General features: G+C 39.2%; 3 protein-coding genes across 8 annotated transcripts; 1 reads left to right on the plus strand and 2 right to left on the minus strand.

The window, feature by feature from the left end:
• Nucleotides 1-1,970: 1,970 nt before the first annotated feature.
• Nucleotides 1,971-14,747, minus strand: LOC100122825 (PH-interacting protein). Of its 5 annotated transcripts, XM_031926622.2 has the most exons (24): nucleotides 14,448-14,747; nucleotides 14,142-14,367; nucleotides 13,986-14,066; nucleotides 12,349-12,614; nucleotides 12,126-12,184; nucleotides 12,002-12,031; nucleotides 11,656-11,715; nucleotides 10,478-10,628; nucleotides 10,287-10,388; nucleotides 9,869-10,206; nucleotides 9,644-9,798; nucleotides 9,246-9,563; nucleotides 8,741-9,158; nucleotides 8,434-8,659; nucleotides 8,015-8,351; nucleotides 7,664-7,850; nucleotides 7,356-7,589; nucleotides 7,037-7,264; nucleotides 6,580-6,958; nucleotides 6,101-6,500; nucleotides 5,582-6,005; nucleotides 5,343-5,508; nucleotides 5,076-5,267; nucleotides 1,971-4,996 (listed from the first exon to the last, which is right to left on the minus strand). In XM_031926622.2, exons 4-24 carry the CDS (start codon nucleotides 12,389-12,391, stop codon nucleotides 3,798-3,800), a joined length of 5,646 nt encoding a protein of 1,881 aa, XP_031782482.1. In that variant the 5' UTR covers nucleotides 12,392-12,614; nucleotides 13,986-14,066; nucleotides 14,142-14,367; nucleotides 14,448-14,747; the 3' UTR covers nucleotides 1,971-3,797. The 5 variants fall into 5 exon arrangements, with proteins under 5 accessions (XP_031782482.1, XP_031782480.1, XP_031782481.1 ...); XM_031926620.2 differs by lacking the exons at nucleotides 13,986-14,066; nucleotides 14,142-14,367; nucleotides 14,448-14,747 and adding an exon at nucleotides 13,619-13,727; XM_031926621.2 differs by lacking the exons at nucleotides 13,986-14,066; nucleotides 14,142-14,367; nucleotides 14,448-14,747 and adding an exon at nucleotides 13,619-13,718 and having other exon boundaries at nucleotides 12,349-12,609.
• A 1,729-nt stretch (nucleotides 14,748-16,476) lies between these two features.
• On the plus strand, nucleotides 16,477-21,000 carry LOC100122811 (dehydrodolichyl diphosphate synthase complex subunit DHDDS). Of its 2 annotated transcripts, none has more exons than XM_031926643.2 (6): nucleotides 16,477-16,495; nucleotides 18,747-18,951; nucleotides 19,067-19,228; nucleotides 19,305-19,453; nucleotides 19,542-19,726; nucleotides 19,813-21,000. In XM_031926643.2, exons 2-6 carry the CDS (start codon nucleotides 18,791-18,793, stop codon nucleotides 20,056-20,058), a joined length of 903 nt encoding a protein of 300 aa, XP_031782503.1. In that variant the 5' UTR covers nucleotides 16,477-16,495; nucleotides 18,747-18,790; the 3' UTR covers nucleotides 20,059-21,000. The 2 variants fall into 2 exon arrangements, with proteins under 2 accessions (XP_031782503.1, XP_008213609.1); XM_008215387.4 differs by lacking the exon at nucleotides 16,477-16,495 and adding an exon at nucleotides 17,909-18,620.
• Nucleotides 21,001-21,454: 454 nt separating this feature from the next.
• Nucleotides 21,455-24,295, minus strand: LOC100122799 (protein Hook homolog 3). The gene is made up of 3 exons (XM_016983431.3): nucleotides 23,501-24,295; nucleotides 22,250-23,363; nucleotides 21,455-22,173 (listed from the first exon to the last, which is right to left on the minus strand). Exons 1-3 carry the CDS (start codon nucleotides 23,921-23,923, stop codon nucleotides 21,587-21,589), a joined length of 2,124 nt encoding a protein of 707 aa, XP_016838920.1. The 5' UTR covers nucleotides 23,924-24,295; the 3' UTR covers nucleotides 21,455-21,586.
• Nucleotides 24,296-25,054: the final 759 nt, after the last annotated feature.

Here is a 25,054-nt window from a genome sequence, read left to right on the forward strand (position 1 = left end):
AGACAGGTTGATAGGATAAGCGACGACCTTTGCATAGTCAGGGCAGCTGTCAATATCGAATGGTAAATAAATTAACTGTATAGCATATCAGAGTTCCAATCATCCCCTTTTACTTTGCAGCACATGAAGTGTGAAGTTGGAAATTGCATATCGATTGGTGCAATACTTTCGATGGTTCCAACCCACCATACACTTTTATTCTTGATAGTCTTAATAGAAGCAACTTTCATGTCCACTGAGAAATTTTTTTTTAGTGCCTCTTCAAAAACTTGCTTTAAAACAACGAAATCTCGCATTTGAGATAAATGATAATATCTCACTGTAAAAGCTTCACCAGTGAGATGTCCATTATCATCTAATATGGATAATTTGATAATACAAATTTGGGGTGGTAGATTTTCAAACTTCATACGAGTATCTTTACAATAGTGGTGAACCTAAAATTACATACGCAGAAATGGATTTGATTGTACAATTATTTCATAAAGTTTGAAAGATAGTACTCACTTTTGAACTTGATTTTATTCTTAACTGTGGTAAAGAAAAGTTTGTGTTATGCCCAAACTCTTTTATGTATATTTCATGTCCTTGATGAAAGTATACCACAGTATCGCCTATTTGTGGATGATACAGTAACTTTGTGACATCTGTTTGCGTAATCCATTTTGATGGATACTGAATTTCTGGTACATCATGAATATTATTGAGTGTTCTGGATGACTGAGAAAAAAAAAATTAATATAATTTTAATTTGAAATGCAAAAAAATTGTTGATTCAAATTTCCTACCTCTTCATTGCATTTGCTTCTTTTGCTAAATCTTTGTTTTTGTTTCTTCCTACTCCCTATGGTAGGCTGTGAATAATCTGACAAATCATCTGAACTCTGCTATTTTCAATGCTCATCTGTATCAAATGCAAACGTATTATTATGCTAGCTTGTACAAAAAGCATTAGTTTACTTCCAATTATTTAAAGTTTAAAAAATTTGGCATGATTGACAGAAGTAATTGTTGTATATACCTGATTGTGCATTGATGCCCTTGTTTTGTACTTATATATTGGTGAATCGGTCATTGCGAATTTCTACAAAAACTATGTTTTTCTTCAGACCAAGTACATAAATAAGCAAAAATCATATTGTTGATTTATAATAGTAACAACTGCTATTAAATAATAATCAACTTCAATTTCATAACTTTTATATATAAGTAATGGTTTTAAGCGGCTATAGATAAAACATTGCAAATCATTATTTACAATGAGTTTTTACGTCATCTATAAACAAGTATGCAGCTATTAATCATTATTACTTACATCTTTATTCTCAAACACTTGTCACGTCCAGTCATGTCACAACAAAAGCCGGCTCTACCTCTGCATCAGACCGTTCTATTTATATACATAATATAGGTACATATGTGTACACACCATATGCATGGACAATATTATTCCTAGAACAGGTAATACCCAGAATTAAGTCCAATACAAAATCTGCTACGCCGAAACTTTACAATAAGCGCCACATCTCTCTGCAACAGGACCTATATACTTACGACTGATGGAAAACGGAAGATGCTCTCACTCGTGGGGTCTAACTAAGCCCAACTGCGCTGACTGCGAGCGACAGTGGGCAGAGTCTGCAGACGTTGCGGACTGTCTACACGAAGCCTATATGTATATATACTTATCTGTAAAAACTCTATAGGTATAATACTTATTTGAAACGACCACAACGGCATCGGTGATCGACGCTGATGGTCATATTATGGTTCTCACACGTGAAATTGTAGTGGGAGGTAGGCGACAGATATCAAGGATTCAAAGCTGTAAATATGATGAAAAAATACAAACTGTACTCCTTCCCATCGGGTGTAAGCAACTATTCATATCAATGATTTTCTCAAACAGTTATATATTATGTATTTGGGATAGAATATGTCAAGAGAAAAAAAATTATATTTTTAGAAAGTCTTTTTAAAACAATCTTATACGTGTTTATTATATAATTATAGCGATACAAAAGGTTTACACTTTACATAACGAAGTACACTTACGCCTTACCTTATGTCTAGTTTAATTAAACTGCACGCCTTATTATCGAATTAGTGATGAACAATATAGACTCTAGAGGTTCGGCAATTAGCTTATGCTTGTACATTATCTTATAATATAAAAAACTATATTTAATCGAGTTTGCGAACATCGGAGTTGAAATAAAGAAAAAATCGATTGACTTTATAGTACAAGTCATTAGTATAATCAATATAATCTTGATTAGTTTAATCCAGTTATATTTAATTATTTCTATTATTGTTACAAGGTCAATCATTGAAAAAATAATTGTGGCTAAACCCGTGATTTTTTTGCGATTTTTATACAATCATTATTATCCTTAAGCTAATATCACAATGGCTTGAAACAGTCGAGACGTTCGTTAATTGCCCAGACCTCGATATACTTCCCATTTCTATATGTATTTTTATAATTTTTTAAAATGACAAAAGTTTAAGCCAAAATCATACGTTTATTCTTCCTGTAATATTGCATTAATAAGTCAGTTTATATCAGTTTTAAATAACAATTGTATTTTTTATTCAATTTCTTTTTTCATAATATTTAGCGCACGTAGAATATTATATTTCGAATGAAGATTCGAAGGCACTGCCCTGTGTTTGACGCTAAAAAATTACTTGCTGTTTGTAAATATAGTTTTAGATAACACATAGATAAAGCAAAATTTGTAGAATCGGAGTTGTACTCATTACAAAAGAACTAAGAAATTATGTTAATTTTAAATTCACCCACATTTCTTCGGCAAGAATAAATTATTATATACTAAAGAGAACAGGTTTGAAATAAGTGCTTACTTTTAATGTACAAGTGGTGTCGTTTATGCAAATCCTTTTTTAGTTGGAAATGAAGAAGGTGAAAGGAATTCACACTTAAGAAAAATGCACAGCTTTAAAAAGCAGTTGTCTTCATAACGCATTAAAATAGCAATTCGTCAAAAGTATCCAACTTCTTTGTTATAAATGTCCTTATGTTTTTATTCATTTATCTTCTTTTAACTACTACGATTTTAATATTAATCTTAATTAAGTCTATATTTACAAGCTTCGTAATTATTTTCACTGAGAAAACTATTTTTACACGCTTTCTCACACCCTGATTTTTACTTGTGAAGATACATTAATGCTACAATAACTTCACATTCAAAGGATTTCCCATTCTTGACAAGATTCACCCTGACACTTAGAAATGTTATCTTGTCGCGTATTACATTATAATTGTACTACATTGTAAATTAATGAATTATTCTTTGTGTACAAAGTGGCAATGACTGTAAGTACAACTCTATAAGAATTGAAAAACTATTCATTCAATATTAAAAAACAAAAATTCGCTCCCTTGTTAGCTTATACACTATAAACATGAAAAGGCCTTTATGTGACGAATCAAAATCACACCAATGTTTGTTAATATATACAACTCTTGAAACTTTCAAGATCCCATATATGAAGTTAATATGACTCGTTAATTGGCTGTGTTTTTATACAAATATAAACTACTGATTCTGTTCTGAATACATTTTTAAGATGAACAATCAAGACAATTCAATAAAAAATTGATTTTCTTCAATTACGCCCTTTTTATAGTAATTCAACCAAAATAAGTTACCTGCCCAAAATTTTGAAATTGATAATAATCTTACAAAATTGAATAGTTTTATTTTTCAGTTCGATATCAGTAATCATCATGATTTTACACAAGAAAATCTTCTTGTGCAAACTCTGGTCTACCTCATTGCTGACATAGCTTTGGCTGTCATTTTCCTGACTCGACCTCGGCTGCTGATGCTGATGCCTGGGGGTTTGGATTCCGAATCTCGGCTGCCATTTGACAGACCCGGCTGACTGGAACTCTCATCATCACTACGTTCTCCGTAATACGGTCTTTTGGCTGCGCGCCGCCGTGTATTAAAAGCTCTGGAACCTCGGTTCTCCTCATCTTCATAATCGTCGTCGTCGTCATCGTCTTCCGAGTTAGAATTCTCGGTATAGCGCATTCTTTTAGTAGCTGTGCGCCGAAGGTGGTGTTGCTTGGAATTAACGCCACTGCTGCTCTCAGAATCCAGCGAAACTCGTGTCCGCCGACCGTGACGCATCGACCTTGTATGATCAAAGTTGCCGAGGGATTGGTTATTTTCTCTGGAATCATCGTCATCTTCATCAATTTCGTCTTCATCTTCGTTGTGTTCAATACCATCTTCGACTTGGTCCTCGTCTTCTTCGTCTTCTTCGTCTTCTTCATCTTCTTCTTCTTCTTCTTGTTCATCAACCTTTATTTGAACATCGACTTGCTCATCTTCTTCTTCATCATCGTTCTCTTGAAATTCAACAGTTCCATTGTCTACTTGACCATTTTCTTCCTCGTCTTCCCCTTCCTCTTCTTCTTCCTCATCCTCATCATCATCATCGTCCTCTTCCTCTTCTTCATTACTGGAGTCTTGTATTCGATTTCGAACAGGAACTCTTCTTTGTCGTCTACTGCTGCTTCTTGTTACAAGACGGCTATCTACAATGCTCTCAACCTCCTCCTCCTCTTCCTCATCTTCATCGTCTTCAACGATATATCGCTTCTCCGGTGTTCTTGTAGGCCTTGTCAAGGCTCTAGCGCTATTCTTCGCCCTATGATTTCGCGATTGTTTGCCCTTAGCGCTAGGCTGATAAGCATCATCTGAATCACTGTTTGCTAAGCCATTTGTTATCGCAGTCGATTTACGCGTACGCGTACGACGCTTAGCTTTAGGGCTACTATCATCACTCGAATCACTTGCGCTAGGTGTAGGAGGATTTGTGTTATCACTATCGTCTTCATCGTCTGAGTTTATATTTGCGAACTTTCTTTTAGACGATGCATTGCGTGGCCTGAGAGCAGGCCGAGAGGACTTGGTAGCAGAACGCTTTGAATAACCGTTCGTTAAATGAGATGGCCCTGTTAAAAATATATTATATTATTAGTGAACTTCGTTCAAAGTAAGAATCGCTTTTACGAAAATAAGTCGTTATTTTACCTGGTTCATCGAGATTTATTACGCGTCTTACTGGTCTTTTTTCGGGAGTAGAATCTTCAGAATGTTCCACATCATCGTCTTCTTCGTCCTCGTCATCATGTTCCATAGGATGATCTTCATTTTCTTCAGATTCGTCATCATCATCATCATCATCTTCTTCTTCACTACTAACAGCTTTTCTCTTGGTAGGACCTTTAACCACAGTTAGTTTTTAAACTTAATACACATATTCATAGGTTGGATTTTGGTGGATTCGATTGTACTTACTTTTTTTAGAAACTCCATTTGATAGTTGACTTTTAGTAGGAGATACTTTTTTACTCTTTTTCGACTCCGAATTAGTTTTTCGACGATTAGCTGATTTCCAATTGTTCATAATTTTGCGCATGTATTCCTCGAACATCGCCGATAATCGTACCGTCATGGAATATATCTGAAAAATAATATTTACATTATTATATGACTCTATCGCTATGAACTTCTTTTAATTTTAGTATACGAAATACCTTTGAACGCGTATTTGTATTATAACTCCTACTATTGGTAAATATTAATTTCATATCTTTGGCAAATTCACTAGGAGACTCATAATTTCCTCCCAAAAGATCCTCTTTGACTGTCCGCAGATCCATTGGAGTATCTATGACTTGATGGTAATCAGGGTGCTCTAAACGATCCACAGGTTCTCTGAACGGAATAGAATCTTCACACTGCCACAAAGTTTCCAGCAACTGTCGACAAGCTACTCGCCAATCTTTATGAACTTTAGCAGTTTTTGGACGTCGACTAGGCACAGATCTGCTTGGCCTTTGCGTGCTTGTAGATGGCCTGTTAATATCATCCTCTTCGACGTCAACTTCTGATTCCGAAGACTGATAAGCGTCAGCTAACTCATGATACAAAGCTGTGATATCGTGATCAGTAACATTTCTAAAAAGAAAGAAAATTATTTACGATTTAACAATAATTTACAGCCAAATTTTAATTGCATGATCTTGAAATTTTCAACAATTTACTGAACTTACTTGATAATTTTAAGACAGATATCCGTTACTAGTCTTGCTTGTTTAACGATTTGACTATGAGGTTCATTGAACTTTTCAGCGTTTGTCGCTAAATATCTGACATCAAACTGAGCCGACGTGATGCGACGATAAAAGCGATTCTCAAACCGTGCTTTTATAGTAGATAAGTCAATAGGATACTCGACCACATATGCATAGGCTGGATAGGCGTTGAGATCAACTGGCGCAATAAACGGCTCGGCTATAGCTAGCGTCATCACCTGGTCTAGACCACGTATAATACGCTGACAGGCGGCATCCCGATCTCCCATTGGCCACTCTTCGGGTTGAGGTTGATAAAGTGTCTCCTGAATTTCCTCGGGGAGTACAGGAACAGCGCCACCCACTTCACTTGGCAGTCCTGCAAAATGTTAATAGTGTTTTCATTTTTTACAGTGAACGACACGAAACAAAAAATCAGTTACTCGAATATCACTAACGTTCTTCATCAATAGGTTCGAGATCCCAGGGACTCATGAACTCGGTTTCTCCGTTGTCCCATCTAATAGTAAAGCACATGAAATAGGAACCCGGGAAATCCATGGAATGTGGTTGTACAGACATGATTTGCCCTGTCCACCAACCGTCGTCGATCATGCACCTGAATCTGTTGCCTTCAGACCAATTTCGAATGAGGGCATTGTCAAAGGTTTGACGCAGTACAAGGAAGTCCAGTACGTCTGGAACGTCATGATACTTAATCGTGAATGACTTGCCCGTTAAGTGACCCTCTTCATCCGTCTGAGCTAATTTCAAACAACACAGACGCGGCGGTTTAATCTCGTATTTAATTCCAACAACTTTTACAAACTCTTGGGCCTAAAAATTATGAATACATCAAGTACAATAATATATTAATTTTTCATTATTTTTCTAATTTAAATTGTATTCTCTTACCTTAAGATCTAACTTGCTCCAAGGTTCAAAGGAACGGTTAACCTCGTAAATTTTTTTATCTTTTACCACATCCAGGTACCTTTTGTGACCTTGTTGAAAATACACGATATCATCACCCATCTGTGGATAATATGGTGCTTTTCGCGGAATCACTTCGCTAAGCCATTCTGGTGGACGGTAAATATCAGGTACTTCTGTCACGGAACTTGGTACTGAGATTGGCATTGCCTATAAGGTGAAATAAATTCAAGTTGAGTTGTTTTGTTTTTTCGTTGTTGTAAACGTTTTAAACTTGCGTAAGAAATCAATTAATATTTACCTTCTTTTTTGGTCGTTGGTTCTTTCGCCTGTCGGAATCACTAGGGGGTGTAGCTGGTCTTTTCTGCACAGGTTTTCTTTTACTTCGTTTAGGAGGTTCTAAAGCATCACCATGATCTGCTATCCAGTCTGAATACTCACTACTATTATCAGAGGAGGAACTTTCTGAATCGAGTTCTTCCTCGTTTGCAGAGGACTCATTGCTACTACCCGAGCTTGCTGAATTGTCATCATTCTGAAAAATCAATATTTAATTGCATTAAATTATCTGGATCATGTATAATCATAATCATTGCAAAAAGTATATACATCAAAATCTTCTTCCTCCTGCTCTTCTTCTCGAGCGGCTCTCGTTCTATAACCATGTCTTGCAGTTCCTTTCCGTTTATTGCGCGTCAATGAACTATTTTGATCTGGTGTACTCGTACTCACAGGTTGTGGTTTTCTACGCATTTCGCGTTTATAGCATTCCATTTCCATCTCAGCCATGGCGTTTCTGTAAATAATAAAGCAGAAAAATCATTCCACTTTTATAAATAACTTGACACACATAATAAATTATTGCCTCTATATATTAACGGTATCAGCAACTTGTGTGAAAAATTCTTACGCAAATATACCTAAAAAAAAAGAATAACGAATATTGACAAGTCAACTCACACCTGCTTGCTCTGCGTTTCGAGCACGGCAGGTTTAAGAGGTCTGGCAAGAATGGGCTTGTTCCAGGGCGTGGTACTATCACGCTGCCAGTTGCCACTACTCTGCCTGACACCCTCAACATCACCGGCTCGACGCAGTCCAGGTCTTGGACCTCGTGGGCTTGCTGCCTGCCGTGGCAAGTTAGGTTGTTGTTGATCGTCTTCGTGAACGGATCCACCACCGCCTCCACCACCTTCTGCCTCGATTTGTCGGCGCTGGGCCAGAGCTGCAATGAGCTGGTCAATGTGCGAACGCGGCTGCTCTTGCTCCGGTAGACCCTCGATCACTTCTTGTTGACCTGTTTTGTCATATAATACAGTAATCATGTGCTCTTTTAATTACTAATGTTCATTATGTGATTTTTTTAACTACAAACTTACCACTAGCGCCAACTGCAATGTTGGGTACCAATTGTTCACCTCCACAGTTCTCCCTTCCGGGGACTAACTTTTGAAGTTGTGGAGGATAAGGGTTTCCGTCAACGTCAACTAAAAATGGGGGCGGCATTAGGTGCGGTGCGGTTTGAGTTTGTTCGTCCAGAACGTAATTATTGACATCTCTAATAAGCGGCCGATAATCGGTGTGGAAAAACAGTTCTTTCGGTACCTTAAGACATAAATTGACCAGACGTTTATTAATTTTATCCTCGCCATTCAAGAAAAAAAAGTATATTTCTATGCTACTCACGATTTTCATTCTTTCAATTCCTGATCCGAACCCGTAAATCATCAGGTGACCATGCGAATCGGTTGCGGCAATCATTGTACCATCAGGAGACCATTTAGCGTCAAAAATAGCACCATTGCCCTGGCCCTGAATAAAATTCTGGTGAACAGCTATCGGGTCATTGTTCAGTACATCCCAAATTATAAGTTGTCCGTCGTGACCCGCACTTAAAACTACTCGTGGATCAATCGGATGCGATTCGAGAACAAAAATTTCATCCTTATGTGCCTTCAATTTTTTTACTAACACTCCAGTCTTAGCGTTCCAAACTTTTAATGAGCAGTCATTCACGGCAGTCACTACCCATTCGTCGCTCTGGTCCCAGGAAACCATCGTTACTTTTGATCTCTTGTTAGAGTCTTCTTCTGGCTCCGTTTCACTACTCATTGAATATTTGTTTGAAAAGCTTGCAAAGCTAGGATACAAACATAAGCATTTGTCGTTTTATTATAAAAAAAACCCTTACCCAGCTAGTTTGGTACTCATAATAAGTATCGTCGACTGCCACTGCTGTTGCTCAAAGTGCCAAACGTTGGCAGTACCGTCCTTCGAGCCTGAGATGAACCTGAGTCCGCTGTGTGCCCACTGTATACTATCGACGGTATCGGAGTGTGCCTCAACCTCGAGAACTCGCTTTGGCCCCTCATTGCCCAACATCATATAGACTCGCACGTGGTGATCGGCCGAACCTGCGGCCATGAATGCACCACCCGGACTGAATGACGCACAGATCATTTGCGCTTGACCTGGTCGCATCTTCTCATGGTACTGAATAGGCTCTGGACTGCAGGCAAAGTTATACAAACGATGTTTTGAAGAATATTTAGGGCATAAATATTACGAAACTTCAATCGTCCGACTTACATAAATGTAGTTCTCTCGCCGGGTTGTTTCGTGTGCGCCCAGAAAGCAACTGAACCGTCGCTACTCGTCGTAACCAGGTAGTTAACGCCGTTGCAAGGAATAGGACAAAAGTTTACAGACGTTATCATTCCTGTATGCCCCGATAATACGGCAATCTAGAAATAATTTATGGGCGTCATTACTTATTCATTAAATGAAAGAAAATTAACATTCACGAAGACATACCGGTGACATTGTTTGAAAGCACCAAATTCTGAGTATTTTATCAAGGCTGCCTGCTGCCAGTAGTGTATTGTCGAAATTCACGGCAATGTCCATGATTTCGGACGAGGCTCCACGAAAAGTTGCCAGTAATCGGCCGTTCGTTGAGCTCCAGACCTTGACCAGTAGGTCGTCGGCCCCGGTGATGATATATTTTCCGGTACGGTCGAAGAGCACACAGTATACGGCAGACAAATGACCGAGCGTATGCCGGTACAATTGCATTTTGTTGTAGAACGAACTGGGCACTACCTCGCGTCTGGTCAGCGGTCCTGAGTTTTCTCTGCCTTGAAGAATTTTGACTGAAAAAAGGAGCATAAGTGGTCAGTGGTCACCTCTTGATGGGATTCCGAGCTAGGCTGATAAAGTTGAAAATAAATACCTATGCTTAGAGGTGGAAGTTGACAAGGTGGGTTCAACATCAAGGGTTTTCCACCAACTCTTCCGGAGAATGCCGTAATATTGTGGATGAAGCGCATCATATCTGAAAGTTACAGTACCGAGCGTTATGTTGTGTCTGAACGTTAAAGATTAGTTGATTTTTTCAAGATTATTAATCATAAATTTTGTTACCTTCTTGTGTGCGCAACAAGGATTGTTTTCCTGCTCCCAATAGGGATAGGGCTCCAGGTACACATGGTGGTACCTCTTTCTCTAAAACTGGTCCGATTCGCGAACATATTTGAAGCAAATGAAGAGGGCTTATGTGCGAATATTTTCTTTCCTATAAGATAAAATTGAGAATGAAACGTAAAAAATATTCTTATAAAAAAAAAAACAGGAAATAATTTCTTATCAATAGTGAATCCACTAATTTAAATTCCCGCCGATTTTCCAACGTGAAAAGTAGTCCCTGCGCGACTGATTCACTGGATATCCATCTCCCTCTCCTTTTCTCTTTCTCTTCCCACATCTCTCTACTACACATTGTCTTTGTATTAGTGCAGTAGCAGCAGCAACAGGCACACGATGGATAACAGTATGTAAGTCTGCGCTTCATACACAAGAACATATACTAACACAATCATTGATTGCCCTGTAAGCTTATAGGCTGATTCCCCACTCCTGGCGAGAAGAGAAGCCGAGTTGCTCAGTATACTGTTTCATACTATGCTCCCAGATGGTGGGAGGAGATTGTCTAGACCTTTTTATACTCGATCTCTGGATTATGTTACATGAGTTATTAGAAATCCATATCAACTCAACTCAAGTGTAGTTCAGCATAAATACTTATCAAGATGAATATTTTCAATAAAAATTAAAGCTTATACTGCATTAAAAACTTTGAGAAAAAGTTAAAAATTATTAAACTTCTAATTATGCACAAAATAAATTAATGATTTTAATGACCACAAAGCATCTTATATAGTTACATCAGAATAGATTTAATGATCATCTTAAAAAATTAATAACTCGAAAATGTATAAATAAAAGAATTATTTCAGAATCGTCAAGTTTGAACGAGTGTAAAAGGGGCTAGCAACCGCTCCCCCACTTCGGCCGCTTCCTCTCTTTCTCCCACCTCATAAGAGCTAAGTGAAACGGAGAAGGAGAAGCCTAGTGGCAGCAGATGCAATACCCAGTATAGGTGGGGGAAATCGACTCTCAACTCCCCTCGTTCTGGCAGGAAGAGAACGAGAAGTGAAAATCAACCCTTTCAGCCATCCGAGCGTCCGCTCGCGAATCGCTTCTCAAAATCGTCCCTCAGCAGTAAACGAACAATGAACTCACTAGCCCAAAAATCAACTCACCAGTTCCTCGAAACTCTGAGTATGCGAATTTCCCTGCCAATCCAGTCGCTGCGGCAGTATCTGCGAGAAGACGAAAAATCCAAAATTAGCATAGTAGATCAAAAAAGCCCAAAGGAGCGGAAAATTTGAAAAAAATCGCGAAAAATCGACTTTTTCCAAAATTTTGACAGCGTCGAGCGGTCAAGCCGTATGGACGTCTGCTGCACGGTTTTTTGTTTTGACACGAGCTTAGAGCAGAAAGCACGTGCGAACCATGTGGAAAACGTCAACACACGAACAGAGAGAGAGAGAGAGAGAACAGTCGCGAGAGTACACTCTCCGCGCACACACTTGTCGCTCGGCTTACCTTAGATCGCTCCAGTTCGCTCTTGAGCGCCTGCAACAAAAAAGCACGAGATGGTCGTTATTCGTCGCCCACTGTTGAACAGCCCGAGATCACAGCGCGATATCAATGAGAATGATCAACTTACGTCTGCTATGGGTCGACAGGGTCCGTCGGAGAGGAATTTCGCGATGAGGAAGTACAGCTCTGAAACAGACAAGAGTAGAACGAGTGTGAGAGAGACGGATAGATAGGGAGTCGCGCGAGTGCGAGCGAGAGAGAAGTAGGCCGAGGAGCCAGATCTCTAGCGAGCTGGGAAAGAGCTCGTAGCGTTGAAGGGGGGCCGCGCGTACGTTCTCGCGACGATTTACCTGAGGCGAGGCTCGAATCCGGCCGCGTAACGTCGACCTCCATCTTCCTGGGATGTCGACTGATGATTCTCGGCTAAGCTGATCTAGGCTGGGCGATGCGATTACGGAAACTCGGCGTGTATCAAGACTCGGCCGCATCGTCCGAGCGCAGTAGCTCCATTTTACACACCAGCACTGTGTAGGGTAGTCGCTCCGTCTCTCTCTCTCTTTCTCTCTCTCTCTCTCCGGTCTCCGTTCGGTCGACTCGTGTCGGCTTGTGACCTGCGCTGACGGTTACTGACGGTCAGTCTCGAAGAGTTATGTGGCTTATTTGCAAAATTCGGGGGTTGACGGATTTTCGCGTAAAAGCTGAGATTTTCCGGTCGCGGATCGGAGGGGCTCGCGATCCTCGAAGAGGGCTCGACGAGATTTCGAGGTATTTCGAGCGACGCCGAGAACGCCCTTGTTACGCAATAGCGAAGCCCCCGGCGTTCAACACCCCCAATCTGGCCGAAAATTCGGATAATCTCGTTTGTTTGGATACTTTCGGCTGATCGAACAACAATAACCGAGAATGCGTTCTGTCGCGGGCGATGCGTCGCTTGCTCGCACGCGAAAACAATTGACAGTCCTCAACCGCGTAAACGACAGTCATCGGCGACCCCTCGCGCACTATGCTGTCCCTCTATATATACACGTATTACCTATAGGTATAGGCGGAGAGCTCGTTGTACTACATACACACATACGGACACGAGTGCTCTAAATTTCGACTTTTTTAACAACAAATTCCGAGGCCCCGCGCGACAATGGAAAAGTCGAATCTTGACAGTCTCGACGGAGAGTAATGAGAATTAGCCGAAAATCAGCTCGCGACTCGGGAAATCGAGAATTTTCTCTCAAGCTTTTCAGAAAAATCGCCCGGTGTTTACAATCCCCAGTGTGTGTTGCAAAACCGGTTGATGCACTCTCTGTGTATCGCTCGAGATTTAAAATCAGTCGGGGCCTGCAGTCGCTGCAGCAGAGAGAGAGAGAGAGAGAGAGCGAGAGACTCGTGCGAATACAAACCAGCACAGCAGCCAGCCAACCTCTGTCTCCTTCTAACACCGTTGCTTCGGACAAGGACGGATGTATATATATATTCAAGACCTGTCGCGCGCCGACGCGAAATTCGCCGCTGCGAACTAGTCCCCGCCGCTTTTCTATTTTCACCTACGACGATCACTCACTCTATACTACTCTCTTTTCGCGCGATGCGTATGTACAGCGCGCGATATATAGGTATACATACAGCTGTACAGCAAAACGATTCGATTCGAGGTTATGGCCGACTCAACGAAACGATGACGAGCTCTGCTGATGCAGTGAGTCGCTGCGGCGGGTCGGCTCGCAAGAGAGAGAGAGAGAGAGAGAGAGAGAGGGATACGGAAAGCGCCAACTGTCGGGGATAGAGGGAAACTTTCCTTTCGAATGCGGAATTCAGAATTGTGCATCAATTGTGTGATTTTAATTTAGTTAAATAATAATTTGTTGGTTTGTCCCCTTAATACCGACAACTAAAAATGCAGGATACATGAAAAACAATGTTTCTGAATTTCTAACATTTTTAAATCGTTAATTCTTTTATTTAACAATGAAAAATCGTATCGATCACTTACATTTCTATGGTTCACGAATATTTTGACAAATGCGTTCTGCACTTGAGTGCCAATTACTACCGGAGGTTTCCGTTTAATAGGCTTAAAAAAAAAAGGCAAATAATATTCAGTTATCTGATATATGCATTATTCCCTCCTTTGTGTCCCAGTACTCACTACGTATGGCGATAGCCCCATCGGCAAAACGCTATTCTCTTTACTTTGTTCTTCCATGTTGGTTTGTACTTATGTGTTTATCTAAATGCCAAAATGAGGCGATTGGCTTATGTCGCATGGACAAAACGAGGATTCCTCCGTTCGAATAACTCCTTTATCCTTTTCCTTTAAAATCGATGCTTGTTCCACCGTAAATTACGTGGTTGGTTTGTCGTGCTGTTCTCCGCTGGAATATTTATTATATATATATATATATTAATTATTTTAATGTTAGGGAAAAATACTATTTAAAAACTCCGAAAATACACTTTGAGGGCAGAAACGCGTTATTATTTGACGGACATTTCGCACAGCCGAAATCTCGGTATCTCATGAACGAAACAAAAAAAAAAACAACATTTATCCGGTCAATAACACTCGCGAATTCAACCAGCGAACGGAGCACACGAGTGTACATACGAGATACATGACGATCGAGGTTGCGCGCATAGGTAAACAATGCCGATAACTGTAACACTATAGATTTACTGTTTTTTTTTTTTGGCTTTTGAAGCGCGAAAAATCGGTGAAAGCGGAAAATCGATTAGAGGTAAGAGGTACAAGTGTTTGTATAGTTATACGATTTTGAAAAATTCAGCTTCTAAATGCTACTCAAGCTGGGACGGCGTCGACTGATGACGGCGACCGACCCCCACAATATCGTGCAGATTTTTCCCTCTCCCTTCGCACGGCGATTGTCCTGCTGCCGCGCTTGGATATCAGATCGCAATACTTAAATAGGTTATACAAATCATGCGCGTGCTCAGCAATGCCACCAACCAGATCTTGTTTGAAGAGTGGATTCACTTTCCTCGTACTTGTCACTTTTTTTAAAGAGGGCCGGTGAGCTTTCCCGGCCCGTCAAAATAATTGACGACCTTAATTTAAACTTACAGGTTGGGAGCTCCAGGATCCTGTCACCCTGATGTTAAAAAAAAAAATTAATTCAAGTTGATAAAAATCAATAAGATTTCTTATCGGCTTTGAGTCTAACTTTTGATACCATTTTTTACATTTTAACTTGATAAAAAATCACAATTAAAAGCTTTAGACTCAATCGTCTTAAAATTCCATCGATTTTTCACGTAGAATTTAATCGACTGAAATCGATTTCATCGCGTTCTATCGAATTCTAAGACAAAAACTGGCGTTAAAAGTTAAGCTTAGAGTCGATACCAACTCGGTTATCGGTTCCTATCAACTTCTATTAACTTTTTTTAGCAGGGCAATTACAATGCTATCCAGCTCGCTAATTCCTCGCAGAGACAGGAATATACTCTATATATATAAGCACGAGAAATAAGCGCGAATAAGATTTTAGTAATAGAGACAATTGTGATGTATATTTTGTACCAAAGGGCGTAAACTGAGCTTTTTTAGACGAGTCTGGAGTTTGCAGTATACGAGTGCGATATAGTAAGCCTAAGAGGAGCAAAAAAGTTTTACCCGCTTTTTAAGAAAGCGTTGATTTGAATGTATTTGGATAATTTATTTTGTTACTTACTGACGAAAAAATTTAATTTTAATTTCTATATTTTTCGAACAAGAGCATGGTTGCCGTGAGCTGGTGTTAAAAGACAATCGCGTGAAATAAACACCAAGGACCAAGTGAGCTTTTAATATCCCGACGGCCCAGTGTATAAAACTTGTACTTGCCATCGGGGCGCTACCGCGCCCCCTGATGATAATGAGCCCGCAGCACCGTAAGGGTCCATCACACCAGTTATATAGATATTCTAATCATGTTAAATTGACGCTCTTTGCTCCCAACTTTTAGAAAAACGGTTGTGTGTATGTACATGGGAGTCTCAAAAAATTACAGGACCTAGTTATCGGTACCATCTTTGCGCGGAAGTGAGCTGGGCAGCATTTATTAACAGAATCCCAGGGGCAAAAGAAATATCTTTTTCTCCAGGATCCCGTTGGCGCATGATGTCCAGCTCACTTCCGCGCAAAAATTGTACCATTATCTATACGTCCTGTAATTTTTTAAAAGTCATTAAAGCCCTCGTTCCATATAACTGGTGTGGTGGCCCCTTAAAAAGCGCCTAATACAAGCTCATTATTTTGCATGCCATTATACGGCATAAAGGTTGACGAATTCGCAATTACTTCAATTAACGTCATCTTTATCGTTACTTCTTAATTTTCCTCGCTAATTTCCTATAAATATTCAAGGTTGCTGGATAGTGAAGTCTACTAGTGACTTCACTATCCAGCAGCAGCACACGATAACAGTAGTTCCTATTATTTAGTGATATAAACAAAATTTTTATTTAACACAAAAATTTTAAACAACAAAATTCTAATTTCAGGTATAGTATATTGTGCAACTAGAGGGGAAAAATAAAACAATAGTATATTACAAATTTTGAAAATTTTGAAAAGTGAGGAAAAAACTATTCCCTTGGATGGAAATAGTATATTTCGATACAAGTGCGCAAAAGTTGAATCTACACGAGTGGGAGGTTTGTCTCACGAGTGTAGAATCAACTTTTCGCACGTGTATTGAACGTTATTTTTTGATACGGGGGCGAAAAATGTGCTTGAACGCACGCGTGTGATTGAAGTGAATTTTACGCACACTGTATCGAAAAGACTTTTTTCTCCACACCTGCACCGAAAGTACCGCATTTCCTCCTGGGCGCCTGGAGAGGAATGTGCATTTTCGGTGCTGGTGAAGAAAAATAGTATATACGCACCACGGGAGGAAAATGGAACAGCCCATACCTCGGGTTTGCCACCCGAGCCTTCGGCTTTTTTTTCCTCCCTAGGCACGTAATTTACTATTTTCTTAGCAGCGGGAAAAAACTAATCCCTTCCCTAGTGGAAAAAAAATGTAATAAATTGTAATAAATTGTAATAAAACGTAAAAAAATGTAAGAAAATGTAAGAAACTATCTGTACCTTTTTGTTGGATTTCGTACCTTTTTTCTCATACGTTTTTGTACACTTACTTATATTTCCAGATTTGTTAAAATTTTTTACATTTTATTGCATATGTTATATTACCGCCTAATATAGTCGATATATATTTTTATTTATTAATTTTATAATAAAATGTAACAATGCATAAGAAATTGTAAGAAAAAGTAAAAGAAAAGTAAGCAGAAGTAAGAAAATAAAAAAGTCGCCATTTTCTTATATAATATTACGCTTACAGACAATTTTTTACGTTTTGTTATACTTTTATTATACATTTTGTATTGTACATTTTGTTTTACGTATTGTTACATTTGTCGTTTCAAAGAAGAAATGAAATGAAATTCTGGATCAATGGATTTGTAATAAATTGTAATAAAACGTAATAAAATGTAATAAAATGTCCGAAATCCAACAAAATCGTACAAATGGTACGATTTGTTACATTTTCTTATATTTTATTACACTTTATTACATTTTTCATGTCCACTAGGGTTGAGAGGAAAAAACTTCTTTCTGGAAAAAATGTCTCCCTTGGGAGGAATTAGTACATTACGATACGTGTGACTTAAATGCTTCTTTATATAGCACAGTGTGGCTAAAATCCGCTGTTAAGTCACGCCTATCTGTGACTAAAGTAGTCCTTTTTTGCACCGTGTTTATCACACTCGCTACGCCCGTGCGCTAACCTCACGGTGCAAATAAGGACTACTTTAGTCACAGATAGGCGTGACTTAAACTCAATTTTCCATTCATTTTACACGCATGCGGAAAGTGGCCTTTTTCGTGCACGTATCATTGAAAAAATCTTTGCTTGTGTATACGTTGCAACGTCAAAATTCAGTCACTGGCCAGCTATTGCCCGGCCCGGGCGATAAGTATAATCCGACACCTTGCGCTATACCTACGTCAGAATAAAGTACCTATTATCGCAAACTCGGAGTCATCGCACCCAGCAAGCTCCGGCGCGCATGAGAGCGAGAAGGACGGAGCTAGTCCAACTGATCATCATAGCCGCCGCCGTCGTGTGGCCGAGTGCCATTCGCGGCTGGGACACGAGCTGCTGCGCGCGCTTCTCTCTCCTCTCCTCACACTGTACATTGTACAAGTGTGCAGACTGCATATACTCCGCATATACCCTTCGCGAGGAAGCTGTGTCTATGTCGTCTCTGATCAGCTGACGCCCGAGGATAATACGCGGCATCTGGCCGTCCATGAGGAGCTACTATACTCGATAATCCTCGAGGAGGGTTTACATAGTATTATATATATATATTGTTCCGGGCAGTTCCGCTGCAAGCGTACACGTGACACCACCACGCCGCTAACTGCAACGTGACAAGTTTCACACGGATGCAGCCGTGGCACTAGGTCGGCTCTCGGCTGGTCGACCCAAGACAGTGTTGTTTTCAGTTATGACTCGCGGAATGATGAGTAAGGAGCTTCTCTGATGCGAGGGTTTATTGACACCTTGTTGGGCGGTTGTGGAGACCGGAGGAAGTTTCGTCACTTGCGCGTGTGTGTATGAGTTAGTTCGGTGGGGCAGTGACTATCTATTTCTGAGGAATGATAAGATAACCAGAGCCGATGGACATTAGGTGCCAAGGTGGCTGTTATTGTTAGATCGACTGCTTGATTTTTCAGAGGCGAGGACATATGCTTCTAAGGATAGACTGGGTGCGGGCAAGATGTCTTGGATAGCGAAGAACACTCTTACCTGGTTGCAGTCTATTGTGATCAAAATATTGAGGACGGGCAACATACCCAGACATGTTGCTATTATCATGGATGGCAACAGGAGGTATGCCAATAAAATTGGAGTCGAGAGACTGGAAGGACATTCGAAAGGGTATGTTGCATCATCATCAAATTTGCTTAATGATAAATACAGTTGGATACTTTGAGCTTTGATTGATGACTTGCTATTCAGCGGAATGATTAATACGTTATTTCTCACATTGCAGTTTTGAAAAGCTAGCCGAAACACTGCAGTGGTGTCTAGAATTTGGCATTCCAGAAGTAACTGTGTACGCTTTTAGTATAGAAAATTTTAAAAGGAGTGATAAAGAGGTGGACGGTCTCATGGACCTTGCAAGACGAAAATTCCAAAGGTTATTAGATGAAAGGTAAGTCTTGGCTGATCTTGTAGAGTTGAGTACTCTTAGTACAGATTTTGAAAGCTAACGATTTTGTAAATTTCAGGGATAAGTTGATGGAGCATGGTGTGTGTATTAGAATTATAGGTAACTTATCTTTTGTACCTCAAGATGTTCGTTCTCTGATGGCAGAAGCTATGCGTATCACTAAAGATAATAACAAAGCATTTCTAAATGTAGCGTTCTCTTACACGTGTGAGTAATAATTGATTTTGAACATTCACAATCTAGCTTTTCATTTAGCTTAGAGGGAAGTTTAATCAAATGTGACTATTGATTTCAGCGAGAGATGAAATAACAAATACTGTAAGTGATATAGTCAGGCATGTGAAAAATGGTGACATAACGGTAGATGACATAGATGAGAATCTCTTTTCCAAGTGCCTTTACACGCACAATTCTGAAGATCCAGATTTACTTATAAGAACTTCTGGAGAAGTTCGTTTCAGTGACTTCCTGATGTGGCAAGTAAGTACCTAATTATAGAGTACAGCAAATACAAAATTTTATATTTTAAAAACACAATATAACTCTTTATCATTTTTTTATTGCAGACAAGTCATACGTGTGTTTACTTCACAAAAGTTCTTTGGCCCGAGTTCAGTGCCTGGGACCTCATATATGCAGTGTTCTATTATCAAAGGTGTTACAGTGATATCATGCAACTGAAGAATGATAGCCAAGATAAAGTATCAGTGTTGAATAATAGAACTAGCAACTTTGTTAAAAAATTACACAAAGAAAGGGACACAATGCTTGAAAGCACGTCGCATATTACGATATTAAACGGAAAACATTAGCCTAAATATTATTTTTAAATGGATGGTTAGTGTTCAGTTACATGAAAAATGTGTGCAAGTCACATGAAAATATAAATAGATGACACGAAACCAGTAATATTTTCTTTCAATAAGGAAGCCTACATAAGAAAAAAAAGTGTAAAAATCATTTTTATGGCTTTGAAGATGAAGAAGTACCCATTTTAGTAAATTATGAAAATTGGTATATTTTTACATTATTATACATAGTCCATGATGAAAATTACATATATTTTTTGTAATACATTTATTGGGTTCTTTTTGTATAAACTTCATGTAAAAATCATATTCTTAAGAACTTTTGTTAAAAATAGAATTGATTTTGAAAGAAAATTCGTATATTGCACGAAAATAATTGTTCATATTGAATCAATATCATAATTTATATACAAATATATATATATATGATTATGAAAGAAAGTCCACATTTGTAATAATTATGTACATTACAAGTACAATTCCTCTCTGCACTTTTTGAAAAAAAATTTGACAGTCAAACTTATTTGAAAATCTTTAAAAAGCAAAGCCAATAGCTTTTACAACATAAATCCATGACCTTTTTTTGACAGAGAAAATAGAAATAAAATTAGTTAACTTTCGTTATCTTGAAACTCTTAAAATTAAAACATATTTAAATATATGTTAGTATTAGTAATTAGTTTTTGCAATTAGCGTACATGAATTGTTAATAGAAACATTAGCGTTTTTTGTATCATTTGCAGTTAGTAAAATATTTTCAATAAATCACAGAATAACGTTAAAATAACTCTTAACTTCTACTTTCAGTCGTAAAAATAAAATTCTTTTATCAATCAAAATAACGAAGGTTACCAACATAATATGTATAAATGTATATGTATTTACCATATAGCTATAAAAAAATGGAAGAAGATTTGTTCGGTTGAATCAAGTTAAAAAAGGTTTCCCACGCAATGATTTTAAAACATCTGCAATCTGCAATAAGTAAAATATGATAAAATACAACAAAACGATTCATTGCCTAGTCAATCGTCTTCACACTAAAATATCAATTGTCATCAGCTAATAAATAAGATACTTGTCTGTATAGTATCTTGTAAATAATATCGGAAAGTATGTCTAAGAAATAAATATTTTTTTCGGAGAACAGATTAAACAAGTTGTACATAACATGATCATTTTCACTCGAATTTATGCCTATATCGTATATTCGTTGCTTGAATAACTGCTCTATTCATAGTCTAAGTGAGCGAAATCTAAAAGTAACTTTGGCTATAATAGCGAATCTATTAGAATAAAATATTTTTAAGTCGCTAAAATAAGCCTAGTGCGAATAAAAACTTTTGCGAATTCAAATCATTCAAAATTTCCCTTAGATGTATAAAAATTTGATTTGACGCAGCTCCACCGTATTGCACATTGCAGTGCAGAGACACTTTGATTAATATATCATTTCGAGTGAAAAGGCCTCAACGTGCGCTGTCAGCGCGACTATCTATACAAATATAAATATCGTCTGGTCCATCATCGATCACTTTGAATTATAAGCAGAGTACAGCTTCCTGGGTGTAGGCTGTCTTTGCCGAGCCAGGAAAGACTGTCCCTGACCAGAACTCAGTGCCGCGAGCCTTTGATCAACGGCCTCTCGATGCCTCGTCAAGCCGTAATGATAGAACGCTGAAATCATCAGCTTCTCTTCCATATCCCGGATGATCATGTCCTTGCGCTCGACGTCCTCGATGGTCTTGTTGCGCTTGTCCTCGGCACTGCCATCTTGACGATTACGCATCTCCGAGGGTGACTGAGCATTGCTGCCGTGTTGCTGTTGAAGCTGCTTAGGATTCAACGCCTTTATCACGCTCTTGGCTTTCTCGACGTACTTTTTGTAGCGCTCTTCTAGGGCGGCCAGTTCGCACTCTTTACGTGACAGATTCTCCTGTAGGCTCAGGACCTTCTGCTTCTGTGATTGCAAACTGCTTTCGCGCTCCTCGTTGTGCACGCTCAGACGTTCGCACTCCAGCTGAAGTCGGCGAAGCTCGTCCTGGAGTTGCTGGAACTTTTGCTGCTCACTCTTTGACTCGGACGCCTGGTTACCCGCCAGCTCTTCCAATTTGTTTTCTGTAAGGACAAAGTTTGATTTATTAAGAAAACGTTTATTCACATTGAAGAGAAATATTATAGATTGTTTCCTTACCCAGCTCAATTATTCTCTGATTAGCCTTGCGATTTTGTCCTCTGAGATTATTCAATCTCTCCTCTGAATCTTCCAGCAACGCTTGCATCGGCAACTTGTCATCGCTTCCCTTTTGCTGATTCAGCTTGAGCATTTTGTTCTCGTGTTGCAAAAGCACAAGCTTCTCCTTTATCGCTGGTGGGATAATTTCCGTGTTGACGACTGCCTCGTCGGTGCTAAGATTCGTCACATTCTCCATGGTATTAAGCTGTGCACACTTGAGCTCCTCGTTGGTTTCCTTCAGAGCGTCGCGCTCTATTACCAATCTATCTCTTTCGCGTTGAACAGCGCCTAGCTGAGTCTCGAGTTTTTTCGCTTCGTACTCGAGTTTGTCACACTTGTTTGTCTGCTCGTCAAGTTTGAAGTGAGCTTCTCCTAGCTGCTTTTTCAACAACTCTAGGTGATTTCTTAAGTGACCTGCTCGCTTTACCTCTTCTTCGTATTCAATTTTATTTTGAAGATACTCTGTATTTTTATCTTCTAAAATTTTAACTTGTCTTCTCAGGTCACTAAAGTCTTCCATCTTCTTCTTGTAAGCCTCTATTGCTGATTCGTACTTGGCAACCTTGTCAGCGGTTTCTCTTAGAGCGTCAACTTCATCTTTCAAGTGATTAGCTTCATCAGCTGCTTTCTGCAGGTCGATTTGTTTCATCTGGAGTTCTAAAACTTCTTTTTCTAATAACTCTACTTTTAGTCTATAATCATCTCGCGATGTTTCTAATTTAAACATCTCATCTTTGAGAGTCTCTACTTGCTTTCGGAGCCCAGAGTATTTGAGGCTTGTTGGAGCTCCAGACTCTTCTGGATTTTCAAATTCATCTAATCTCTCTTGCAACTTTTTGTTCTCCACTTGTAAAGTAATTCGTTCCTCTTGTAAAAGGGACAGCTGCTGATCTAGTTCATGGCATCTCTGGGCCATATTGTCCCTTGCATCTACTGCTGCTTGAAGCTCGCTCAACAACTTCTGTTGAGCTCCATCAGCAACGTCAAATGTTTCAAAATTTAAACTAGCTCCAAGACTAAGTCGGGGTCCATGTACACTGTTTTCTAATTCTTGAATACTTTGCATGATAACCTGTTGAAAAATTACAATAAATCAGAAGTGATCTCACGTGGAAATACAAGAAAACTGGGATAACCTAAATTAAAATCGCTATCTTATCCTCAAATATTTGGCTAAGTCAACACAACTAAAGCTCTACAAATATTTACCTGTTGTACTGCCTCTTCTAATCCCATGATGCGAGTGATATAATACTGCTTCTCGTTACAATTAACCGCACAACCCAGTACCAGCTGCAGAAGTCTCTTCAGCTCGTGACTGTCACAGAGTTCTCCGATTTTCTGTGCGTCTGGCTTGACATACCCTGCGAGCGGTTGGTTCAAGCACTCGACATAATACTCGGTAACAGCCTCAATAATCTTCTTCAGATTACTGACTTTAAGTCTCCAATTGGATCCCACATCGGACTTGATCTTGGAGTTCCAGGAGGCAGTGAACCACTCCGGAGCAATCTGGGACAGCGCCTCTGCCAGCGCCACTCCATTGCTTATATCCTCAGCAGTGGAGTGAGCAGCTCTCAGCTCAAAAGTGTCCAGCCACTTGATCAGGCTGCTCAATGTCTGATCGCTCATGATTCCTTCTTATCTAGCAAACTCTTTCGACGAATAAAACTTGACACTACTTGCAGTATAGAAATACACAGAGGTATGTTATGGAGAAAGAGTCTGGAGTCTCATCAGTATTGCACTAATAACGACGTAGGTACAGAGTGGACCGCGTGAATTGTAGGCTTGTACGAAGGCACCATTTTATACGGGGAGGTACTTTAGAGAGATAAAAGCGTAGTCTTTGATGATTGATCGATATCACGGCCACTCGACGATGTCATTTTTAGAGCAGCAACAGCCGCAGCACGGACATCGGGAGTAGCGTGTGTGCCCGACGCGTTACAGACGACGTCGTTTTGTGGTGCGCCCGATGACGTCATGCTGTACATTCTCTCGCCGGGAGCTGTCTCTCTCTCTCTCTCTCTCTCTCTCTCTCTCTCTCTCTATCGTCGGACATGCAGTCGGATGTACCGTTATTTTCCTGTAAAAGCGAACATATGGGACAAGTTCGATAATGGTCGATTATTTCGCAATTTTTTTGTGTGGAAAAGATACGCTTCGAGATGATAATAGCGTTCGGGATTAGAAGACGCGGGTGTTATTGATTCGAAAAATATACGGTTAATAATATTTTTCATTGTTGCGATGAAAAAAAGCCGTCGGTCGGTAATGCAGGGATACAATTGTTTCAATTTTTTGCAATAAACTTTGCGCATTGTATCCAAATGATCATAATAAGAAATTTTATATTAATTTTATTTATGCAAACAATAGATCATAAATTTATATGGAAAAGATAATAAGCTGACGAATTACTATACTAAAAATAACGTGTATTTTTCACAAAACCAAGTATAACTATATAAACCAAAAATAATACAACGTATATACATTTGAATACCTTGCATCATCCTACTCTTCAATGACGAAAAAAGAAAACAACAACAGTGGATGGCAAGTACTGAAAGAAAAAAATAGCATCGCAATTCAACTTTGCTCTGATCTCGGTGAAAAGCCCTCAACGTGCAATTTTCTGACGATAGATAAATACTTGGTCCTACGAAATTCCGATAAAGTCCGAAATAAAAAAAATGTCCAAAAGTTCTACACTCCCGGCCTTTTTCGCACAGAGGAGTCGCGCATGCGCAGAAGTTC

Source organism: Nasonia vitripennis, chromosome 3 (genome assembly GCF_009193385.2).
Source record: "Nasonia vitripennis strain AsymCx chromosome 3, Nvit_psr_1.1, whole genome shotgun sequence".
Classification (NCBI taxonomy): Eukaryota; Metazoa; Arthropoda; class Insecta; order Hymenoptera; family Pteromalidae; genus Nasonia; species Nasonia vitripennis.